The 11,633-nt window shown below is 45.6% G+C and overlaps 2 protein-coding genes across 2 annotated transcripts; both read right to left on the reverse strand.

Annotated features, from left to right (window-relative positions):
• Positions 1-447: 447 nt before the first annotated feature.
• On the reverse strand, positions 448-2,538 carry LOC147613914 (trans-cinnamate 4-monooxygenase-like). Its single transcript, XM_086781916.1, has 3 exons — positions 1,593-2,538; positions 1,333-1,466; positions 448-1,208 (listed from the first exon to the last, which is right to left on the reverse strand). The coding sequence occupies exons 1-3, from the start codon at positions 2,420-2,422 to the stop codon at positions 619-621; spliced, it is 1,554 nt and encodes a 517-aa protein (XP_086638042.1). The 5' UTR covers positions 2,423-2,538; the 3' UTR covers positions 448-618.
• Positions 2,539-9,347: 6,809 nt separating this feature from the next.
• On the reverse strand, positions 9,348-10,370 carry LOC147613915 (uncharacterized). The gene has a single exon (XM_086781321.1). It carries the CDS (start codon positions 10,368-10,370, stop codon positions 9,348-9,350), a length of 1,023 nt encoding a protein of 340 aa, XP_086637447.1.
• Positions 10,371-11,633: the final 1,263 nt, after the last annotated feature.

An 11,633-nucleotide genomic window follows, 5' to 3' on the forward strand; every position in this document is an offset into this window, starting at 1 on the left:
ATCTTTCCTCCTCACTTATTAGAATTTGCTTCTTACTACTTCATGTTTGACCTTTGCACTCAGATTCTTTGAAACAGTCAATTAGACATAAAATTTTATGCCATATAGGCTATAGTGTTCATAGAGTAGAGTTGCTTAGCACTGTGGTTTGTAAAAGCTCCTAAGCGTTGGTGTATGTTTTGTGTTTGGCTTCTAGTTTCTCATCGAAGTTGGTGTGTCCTTATAAAGAATTTCAACTCCTTGTCGACTTCAACACGGTTACGAATCTTTTCAGGGCTAGAATTTGAAGGTTGCAATATCCTTCCATGAGGGTCAAAACCTTCACAAGAATGGCGAAAACACAATTCCCCTTCAAAAGAAGGGAAGGGTTTTGGGAAATTTAGTTATATACCCTTCCAATCTCTTCATAAAGAAAAGCTAGTTAAAGAAAAGCCCTTCAAAAGAAAAAAATAAAGGCGCCCTTCAAATTCTAGGCCTGACTGATCTTTTATTTAAATTGATTAGCAAGTTGACATCGTTCAAACGTTCAAGTGAAGAAGAACACTGCTTGGAATCTCAACTACCACGCATTTTTAAGCTAAAGGCAAAATATTTTAGTTGCGTGCTATTGGGCACTCTCTAGAGGGGTTTGCAAACCACGACGGAGTGGTTGGCGATGTGGAGGCTGAACTGGCCGCCCTGCTCCGAGGTGTCCACTTTGGATTGGCCAGGAGGGGGGAGGAGCTGGAAGGATTGGACGAGGCGGCCGAGGACAAGGGAGAGGATGGGGATGGCAAGGATGATGCCGGGGCAGCTCCGGCGCCCCACGCCGAAGGGCAGAAACCGGAAATCATTACCGGAGGCATCGATCTTCTCAGGGCCCAAAAACCGCTCTGGGTTGAACACCTCCGGCTTCTCCCACAAGGCAGGGTTGTTGGCGAGGTACCATGCGTTGACGAGGATCTTGCTCTCGGCCGGTATGTCGTAGCCGCCCAGCTTGGCCTGGTTGAGGTTCATGTGTGGAACCAGCAGTGGGATCGCCATGCGAAGCCTCATCGTCTCCTTCACCACAGCGTGTAGGTAGGGAAGCTTGGGCGTGTCTGCCTCTGTCAATGCTACCCCCTTGCCTAGCACCCTCTCCATCTCCTCCCGCACCTTCTGCTGTATGTCTTGGTTGTTCACCAGCTCTGCTATCCCCCATTCAACGGACCATAGCGTCGTCTCAATAGCTGCAGACGTACACCAAGCCAAGAAAGACATTTTCACTATTTATTAAAGCATGCTCACCTCTGCAGAATTCATGCAGGTTCACGTTATATAAGTAACAGTTTTACTGTTGATTAAGTACTTTACCTGCCACGTTAATATTCTCCACAATGTACAACACATTGTCCTCGTTGATTTCCCCGTTCTTCTGCGCGTCCAAAATGTGATCGATGGCACACTTCTCCTCAGCGTTCAAAAAGGGCTTTAAGCTCGTCAATTTCCTACCGGATGAGATTAGCAGCACACAATTAAAAGCCACTCCAAATTATTTGCTAAGTACTGCCTCTAATCACAATTAGAGAAACACACACAAAACACAAATTGAAGGCTTATGAACTGCTGCTTACTTTCGCTCATCTATGAAGTACTTTTTGAAGAGCCGGAGCCGCTCTTCCTTCACCTTCTTGCACAATGCAAGATAACCCTTGAGGAAAGGCCTCAAAATAGGGATGAAATCACCATAATTGTACTCAAAGCTCTGTGCAAGCCTACTCCTCTCCCCATTGAGCTTCTTGAGCTGGTTGAAGAGGGGATCATCTTCTGACTCAAATCTTGTGTTAAACATGATGCGGTACATGTTGTTGTACATGAGCAACTGCAATCTTCTTCTGATGACAACGCCAGTGGTGGAGGCCTGAGGGCGGGCTTTGAGGTCAGCGATGGCGTGATTGATTTCCTCTTCCCAATAGACACTAGATTGGTGCACAACTTTGTTAGTGAAGAAGGGGACAGTCATGATCCTTCTCATCTTTCGCCAATGGTCGCCATACACAGTGAAGACCATGTCCTGGCCTTTGCCTGTGAAGATATCAAACACGACATTGCGAGTGCGGGAGCCAAACTCCACACCCTGTGTGTGGAGAACCTCCTTGGCAAGCTCCGGGGAGGACACCACCACAAGGTTCCGTTGCCCCATTCTCAGAAGAAAGATGTCCCCAAATTTCTTTGCGAGGTCGGAGAGGTTCCTATGATTGAGGTCATCCCCTACTTGAAGCCAATTGCCAAATATGGGAACTGTGAGGGGGCCAGGAGGGAGTTTGAGCTTCGGGCGGGTGAGGTGAAAGATGGCAAGGGAGACCAAAACCATTACCAAAAGGGTGAGTAGGATGGATTCAAGAGAACAGGGGAGGAGAGAGGACAAATGAGAGCTGAAGGCCGCCGCCATAGCCATAGCCATAGCTAGAGGTGCAGGGGCAAAGCTCTACACAGACTTTTATCTGTAATTTGTGTTTTATAAAAGGCCGTGTGAGTACTTCTGTTCGTGACTCAGGAGTTGAGTGAGAGAAGGTGGTCATGCTGGCTAGTGGACAGTTTTAAAGTGGCTGTGATGAGACGTATTTTTCTTTTTTTTAACACATTGTTTTCTATTATTTTTAGTCTCACAAATTAGAATTAGAGTCTATTAAACTCATTGTTTTCTATTATTTTTAGTGTCACAAATTAGAATTAGTTTATTAAACTCATGGCTTCTCCCACGTGTCCGGCACCATGACCAGTCACCCCCCCTCAGCACTAAAAGACTCTTCACGTGTCCAGCACCATGACCGGTCACCAAACTTTTCCTCAGCATGACATAGTTATGCGTACGCCAGCATCCATACCTCAGCGTGACTCGGATTTGCTTACGCAACAAGAACCTTCCCGGTCACCACAACGCAAAGTAATATAATTCGAAGGAGGACCAAGAATCAACCCTTTACCCTTTTTAAATTGAAAACACTAGTGGGCTAACCCGTGCTTAGCACGTAGTCTCTAACCTCTGAATTTGTGCCACATGGTAATTTTGTGGAACTTTTCTTTTGTGACCCATATGTATATAATTGTGATAGGATAAAGTCATTGTCAAAGGTTTATAAGTAGGATTCCTAGTGCCATATTTTTCAAATCCCAGAGTAATAGGAGCCTACCTCTCTCTCTCTCTCTCTCGCTCTCTCTCTCTTATCGTAGCACAAAAAAGCAAAGTATTCGTTCCCTAGCGTACACATGACTGCACTCTTCTCTTGTCCTGCCATGTGTCCCTGCTCTCCTCGATGATTAAAATAGATAGTACAAAAAAAGATATAAATATAAAAGTCATAAATTGAATGTTTCGATATGTATGTGTTGGTTGTCAGCTAGTGGAACAAATTGACAAAGTGACAGGACAGATATACTTGTTGTCGGTGGAGTGGACGAAGCTTTTGTCAAAGATTTGAAAGTAGAATTCCCAGCTTGATATTTTTCAAACCCTAGATTAATAGGAGCCTACCCCACTCTCTCTCTGTCTCTCTCTCTCTTTTACCATAGCACATAAAAATAAAGTGTTCATTCCCTAGCGTATACATGATTGCACACAATGATCTCTTTCCTTATCCTACCATGCACATTGCTATAACACATATATAATGAATGTTCTTACATGTTTGTGTGTATCTCTCTCTATGTTATATATACGTATGTGTGTGTGTGTGTGTGTGTGTCTCTCTCTCTCTCTATGTTATATATACGTATGTATATGTGTCTCTCTCTCTCTCTATGTTACATACATGTACATACACACATCTCTCTCTCGAGATCTCTCTCTCTCTATGTTATATATACGTATGTATATGTGTCTCTCTCTCTATGTTACATACATGTACATACACACATCTCTCTCTCTCTCTCTCTCTCTCTCTCTCTCTCTCTCTCTCTCTCTCTCTCTCTCTCTCTCCAAATGAAATGAGCACAAACATATGTATGAATAAGTAACAATTTTCAACTAAACATGCAAATAAACATCCTCGTTGTATAGTGATGAAAAAGATTTTTATCATCGAATAAGTAACGATTTTCAACTAAATATGCAAATAACGGGAGAGAGAAATCAATCTCTCTGGCCTTCCACCATCAAGCTCGTTTCTGTGGATCCCCTGCTGGCATGGCGTCTACGCCGGTTTCGAGTTTCCACCAAGAGGCTCCCCCACCACCTCTTCGCCAGTTTGTGATTCCTGACCGAGTTATGGATGGAGCGGACGCCACGAGCCGTGTTTTCAGGGAAAGAGCAGTTGTTGGACGCATCACAGGTCGCTCCATCACCCGTGCTGCTTTGCGTGATCATTTGCAGACTGCTATGGGTACCCTCCAGGGTCGTGTGGTGGAGGTCTCCTGTCTCGGACGCGGGATCTTCATGGCCTTACTCTCTGATGCAGCCTCAGTGGCTGCCATTTGCGCAGTGGTCCCTATTCTCGCAGGAGGGCGTGCTTTGTATATCTTGCCTTGGTACCCTTCTTTCACAGAGGACGAGTTTGAGGCCGACAGATTGCTCCTCGCTTTCCGCTCACACTCTCTCTACCTTCGTTGCCCCGTCAATTCGTACAGGAGGACTTTGTCATTGCCTTAGCCTCTGACTTGGGGATAGTTGTACCTGGTTCTGTCCGTTTATCAGTAGGTCCTCCTCGAGTACAGCTTTTTGCTTCTTATGACATTCCGGACTCTATACTTGTTTTACAGGCAGAGGATCTTGTCGTTTTACACAGCGCCTCCTCGTCTCACTGGCAGACCTAGTCAGTGTCTTCGGTGCCATGAGATGGGGCATCTGGCTAGCAGTGTCCCACTCTCCCGTCGCCACGTCAGCACAGTGTCCTACCACTGATCAGCATCGTGCCCAACCGGAGCATAAGGGGAAGACTCTAGTGCAGCCAGATGTTCCTTCATCGAGTCGTCCACCACCCCTTTCTGCTCCTGCTCCTCCAGTTTGACGAGTGGAGGCCCGTTCAGCGCCGTCATAGTTTCCAGCAGAGGGAGCGGCGTGTTCCTCCAGTTCCGCTTGCTCGGCAGATCCCTCCGGCTAGACCTCTTTCACCGGCACTCTCTTCAGTCCAGGGCACTCAGTTTTCTGTAGAGCAGGGTTAGCAGACTCCACCTGCAGTGAGACAGGTCTTCAGACCTCTCACTTCCCTCCGCTACCTTCGCCACGAGCTTCAGTGGCGGCGGTCGGCCCAGCCGGCTGCCATGCAGGTTGATGCCCCACCCCCTGCTCCTCTGGCTCTTCCTGCGCCCCCAGTTTCCATTCTGCCCCCATCGCTTCCCCTTCCACCTCCACCGCCTCCTCCACTGCCTTCTAGAGTGTCTCGAGCATTTCTAGACTTCAGTCCGCCAGCTTGGGGTGCAGCGCGTGCAGAATGCAGCGGCCATGGCTTAGGCCCTTTCTTGATCAGACTCTATGTCTTACAGCCATCAACGAGAGCAAGTGCTGGCATGCAGTTTGTTGGGGGCACTTCAGGTCCGATGCACTCTTTTGTCGGGGTTTCCGCAGCAGTGGATCACTGGTGTATCCGCACTTTACAGATCAGCCCAGTGCAGTGACTATTGGGGGTTTTGTTGGCCGATCTTTTGACATCTCTCGCTCTGTGAGACAGGGATGCCCCCTTGCAGTCTTTTTGTACTTATTTGTGGGAGAGGCACTTTCTGACTTTCTTCATGCCCGACAGAGAGATATACAGGGAGTCACCTTGCCACTTACAGGCGAGCGAGACCTGATTGATCAGGAGTATGCTGATGATACTTTGCTTATGGTCCGTTATGCCATTGCAGTCCTTGATGTGACGCGTTCAGTTCTCGATGTTTATTGCTTGGCCAGTGGTGCTCGCATTAACTGGCACAAGTCATATGGTATGCTTGGCTCAGAGGATGTTCCGACTTGGGGTGTGGCAGAGGGGTTTACATGGTTGCAGCGAGGTCAATCTTGTTGCTATCTGGGTTTTCAGGTTGGGCTGGATATCACTCCCCAGCAGCAGCAGTTTGCGTCGGTTTTGCAGTCGCTTCGCAGGAAGCTCTGCCCCACTGGTCTTCCCAACACTTGTCTCTGCAGGGCGGGTCCTTGTGGCCAATCAGGTACTGTTGGCATCTGTTTGGTACATTGCTTCCTGCTGGATGCTTCATACGGGAGTGATGCGACAGGTTCGCCACCTGATTCGCAACTTCCTGTGGAGTGGCCACGATGGCATTGTTGACACTAGAGCTAGAGTCCGTTGGGAGACGATTATCCGGCCCATTGCAGAGGGGGGCCTTGGCATTATTGATCCAGAGATGCAGTGTCGTGATTTGCTTACCAAGTTCATTGTCCGCGCCTTGTTTCCGGGCAATGAAACTTGGAAGCTACTTTTCAGATCGGTTTTGCACACAGTGACCCCGCAGTTGGGAACCCGCGATGGTCAAACTTGGGCTATGAGTATACGCTATATTTTTTCAGATTCTCCTCTGCATACAGCTCATTTGTCACCCTTCATGCGCTCCATTTTACAGATATGGATCTCCATGAGACAGGGCATGCATAGACGTCCTCCTGCCTCTCTGCCAGAGATTGAGCGTCAGCCCTTGATCTGGAATCCCCATGTGTTGGATACTAAGGGTCGCCAGCTTGGCCAGAGGACACATATAGACTGGCCAGAGGACACACATAGACTGGGCGTCATGGGATAGCGGCCCGGCTGCTTCGATGCATTCTTGGTCACAGACACGGCAGCTTCCGGTAGATTTTATTGGGGAGGAGTTCTCCATAGGCAGGGGTATTCTGCCTCGGATTGTAGAGATTGATGCAGCTATTCCAGAGCTTTGGGATCGTGCCATTCGGGGTTTACATGCGATGCCTGAGCACTCAGGATGGTTATGCATGTTTGGTGATGAGGGTACACCCTCTCTTGTTTGGAGCTCCCATTGTTATTGGCCTATGCTTTTTATCCCTATGGGCATGCCAGATGCTTTCGGCCACGTCAGATTACAGTTTCATGGTTTGGGTTGCCTAGAGGAGTTGCGACAGTCCGATTGGACTCCCATCCGTGTTGTAGGCTCTTACAGGAAAAGACGGGAGGTGGACTCGTCTTTTCATATTGGTATGGCTGCCCGTTGGCGATTATGGATCTGGGAGGGACGGCCTCTTTCGCAGCAGCTGACTTGGGACCTCGGGGAATGGGAGTGGCCTGCTGTGGAGACCGACGTAGGCATACTTCCTTTTTCGGGTATACTGTTCGGATTGGGAGACACTGCTTGCTTCGACGATAGTTACATAGACCTACGCGTTTCGGCACTTGGCTACATGCTTTCCTGACACAGTACTGGGCATCTATTTGGAGGCTGAGGATTGCTCGGCGGATCACTCTCTTTTTTTGGTTGACTGCTCATGCTAGTCTTGCCGTCAGCACTTGGGGTGATGGGCCATGATCGCATATGTATATGCTGTGATCATCAGGTTCAGGAGTCTCAGGCCCACTGCCTTTGGTCGTGTCCAGTGGCTTCCTCTGTTTGGCGAGCAGTGGCTCTACTACTCAGCAGAGCTGGTCAACATGTAGGTTTCCTTAGTTGGGGATCTGTGTTATGGCTCCTTCCTTGGCCGAGACCACATGTGTTCTTTGAGGGTGAGGGCACCGATGCTGTGCTCATGCTTACGGCGACGGGGTATCAGCGGGGGTACCTTAGTATGATTCCACCAGACGCCTTGCGGATGGAGCATTGGCATAGGGATGATGTTTTTATGGTGATTGCTGCGATTGCGATGTGGAACATTTGGAGAGCTCGTTGTCTCCATGTCCTTAGTCACACGCGGCAATCGACACGTGATACTCTTGTCCTGATTTGGCTCGATCTTATCCGTGCACTGCGCTCCATGTATGATGATTCCTGTCGGCCTTCACAGACAGCTCAGGACCGACACCAGGTCGACGATGGGGGCGCACGGGTCTCTTCTTCAAGATTGTTGGAGGACATGCTAGATGGGAGTACACTCCCCCACAGTGGTTCATATTGCACGCATCACATCATCCACCGTGATGTAGCACTGACCGCTCACAGGCTACACGCCTCTCACTGCACAGTTTGTATGCCCCCTCAGTAGGCCACCACTGGCACTTTGGGAATTTTTTCATACTCAGTAATATAGCTCTGTGTTTCCTCAAAAAAAAATTGCAAATAACATCCTCGTGCGCGCAAAGCAATGAAAAAGATCGACACAAAAAAACAAAAATGGCAAAAGTAGCGATAATCAGTCAATCGATCTACTGATCAGTCAATCGATCTACTGATCAGTAGAGAAGTGAAGCCTTATATCCAAAGAGGTGGCTCTGTAAATAAAGTAAGTTATATATGTCATGCACTAAAAAACCATAAAAATATGAATAAATACAAAAAAATGGATATAAAGTTGTACACCAACCCTCGACTCCAACATATCCAAAGTGAATAGAATGTCATACCTGATTGTCCCTAAAACAAAACAAAACTTTTTAGAATATATACATAAAAGAAAGAACAAAGAGCCATGGAAACTCCTTTTGGCATGCATCCTCCTCTTATCATACGGCAAGGGAAAGAACGTGCTTATTAATAGGAAAGATACACATGCATACAAAAAGACATACAAAAAATTAGAACACATAACTTCAATACGATACCTAAAATTATTACCTAGAAACTTCTAAGATCTACTTATAAACAATGTCACTTATTGTAAGCCAAGAAATAAGGTGGATATCCTCCCCCAAGTTAGAGACCATAATTGAAAGGACATTCTAGTAAAAAACCTATAGCTATCAAATCAGGTCGATCACATACACACTGTCTTGGAAGTAAAGCATCTAAAATCTCTTACCAGTTTTGATTGCATGCAAAAGTAATAAATAAATCAAGTTTGCCCTTGGAATGGATAACTGCCATTGCATTTGATATATTTTCCAAGTCCACCAATAAAACCCGATGGTAAATGGCAACAATTAGACATGTAACAAATTGCTTCTAGGTAGTTCTTATTGCCATATGCAAACTTCCTTATATACAACATTAGTTGTATAAATCGTCTCTTGACCACTCACATTGGTCTCATAGTAGAAGCAGGTAGTATCTTGAAGAAATACCTTGACAGCATTTGATGATCGCACACGTGAGAAAGCAACATATACCTGTCCACCATGACTAAATACGGGAGTTGCCAAGTATAATCCTAAAAGAGACATTGTTTGGCCTTGTGATTTATTTATTGTCCTGGCAAATGGGAGTCGAACACAGGGAACTGCCTCCGCCTCATATCAAATGGAAGCTACAATGTACTTGGAATGAAAGTTATTCTCAGAATGAAGACCCTATCTCCAATGTTAGTGCCAGTAATAATTTCTGCCTCTAACACCTTTTGTGTGAAATTCCTTGCATATTAATTGAGTACCATTGCACAATCCCTCTCGAGGACTATTTAGGTACTCTGTTGCATATAAAAAAGAACCTTCACCACTGTTATTAACTGAATTTGCACTCAAGTACTCCTTGCTCTCCCTAGGCATGGCATCCAGTGCACTGCTATTTATCGCATCAACTTCAAGGTTTCGAGGTGCAAGAATGGCACACTCTCTAAGATACGATGCATAATCTACAACACTTAGAAGCCCTGTATACACCCATTTAATCAAGCCCTCCATAGACCCTCTCTCTAAAAGCATTTTTGATGGAATTGACATAATACCGTCTTTTATTCCCTCCCTCTCTGTTCCATTGCCAATGTCTAGAACCCACTGTATGACCTCATGCTCTGTTAAGTTATTACCATTTTGAAGCACGTGCATGTTCTGTGTAAGCTTCAATACTTTAGTGTCTCTCCATATTTGTGAGTGACATAATGCGGGATTAACAATGTCCTCTCGTCCTCCCTTTGGAACAATTGGCAAGATCTGCCTAAAATCTCCACCAAACAATATGACCTTTCCACCAAAAAGTTGATCACTACCCATGATGTCTCTTAATGTCCTCTCCAAGGCTTCAAAGGCATATCGATGGGTCATGGGTGCCTCATCCCATATTATTAGCTTAGCTAGCTTCACAACATCTGCAAGATGACTGTTAACCTTTATGTTACATGTGCTAGCTGCATGTAGGTCCAATGGTATTTTAAACCGTGAATGAGTTGTATGACCATTGCCTAGTAGCAAGGCTGTAATGCCAGAAGATGCAAACGCCAAAGCAACATGTCCCTCCCCACACAACCGAGAAAGCAAGCAATTATAGAGAAAGGTCTTGCCAGACCCTCCTGGACCATGGAGAAAAAACACTTCACCAACACTTGCATATACTGCCTCCAAAATCTGATTAAAGGCCGCTAGTTGACAATCATTTAGAGTTGTTTTCATTAGATCAGCAAATTGTGCCTACGGCTCAACATTAAATATTCTCTCTTCTTGTAATAATCCATTTGTAACTATGGACACAGTTGATCTGTCCACAGGAGGCATTCCCTCAAACTCAACCAACCTTCGGCCATGTTGCTGAAGAATGTACTCTAAATGCAACAGAGCCTCAAACTCAACCAACCTTCGACCATGTTGCTGAAGAATGTGCTTTAAATGCAACAGAGCCTCATTCTTTGCCACTACATGATGATCATTTAAATTCTCTATAGTCAGTTGTAATGCATGAAAAAAATCACCCGAGAGTTTTGATGAAAATCTTGCCCACAGAAGGCCGGGAGAGGCTGGCTCACAAAACACCAAAATTGTGACAAATAGGTGTCTCAATTGCGAACCGGTTTGATGAAACGCGGCCTCTTGCATACATATAAACCATTCTTCATCACTTTCCAATAAACCTCTAGCTATGCATGCTCCCTTGAAAGTAGGATAGAATTGCCCATCAAAAGTGCGCAAGTCATCAAAAGACTTACAACCTTTGCAATTAGTAAGCAACATACGCAAGAAATATTGCTCACCACAGCAGATATAGAAATGTTGTACATGCGACCGATGCTATTGCCTAACTTTATTTTAGTCCACTTCTTAAGACTCGTGTTCCAAACCCATCATCTGGGAAAGTCACTGTAAAGCAAATCTTTTGCATCATCGTGCAACTCATTACATGCAAACCACTCTGTAAGGGTAGTTTTTTTGTTTCTTTCTCTATCTATTATACTCTACAAATCATCATCATCTCAAAACATGACATTATTATGTAGGGGAAGATGAACTTGTAGTCTTTGGACATCGGGCTTTTCTTCATGCATATCATATTCATAAATTTGCCAGCATGCTTCTGATGCTGACACATAACGTGCATCCAAGTACCTACTGACCTCATCCACCACACCATCAGTTGAATGTTCTAGTTCTCCTTGCCTTTCTACATGATTTACAGTTTGCATTTTGATTGTTGCTCTGTCATGACCCTTTTACACATATTTATACAAATATTTAATTGCTGTGATTGTGGAGCATACTTCAACATTGATGTGTGCCTTGTATTTCATGGAGAGGAAAGGATTAAATGGCACTATCCAACGATTTTCACACGATAGCTCCTTTCACTTGTATGTTCCTGCCCACAATAGATTCAAAGAAGGCATGCGGATAACGACGACTACATTTCCCATTAGTCATGCATGGAGCATTGGGATTTAGTGC

Source organism: Cibotium barometz, chromosome 43, assembly GCF_041138505.1.
Source record: "Cibotium barometz isolate CiBa-2024 chromosome 43, ASM4113850v1, whole genome shotgun sequence".
Classification (NCBI taxonomy): domain Eukaryota; kingdom Viridiplantae; phylum Streptophyta; class Polypodiopsida; order Cyatheales; family Cibotiaceae; genus Cibotium; species Cibotium barometz.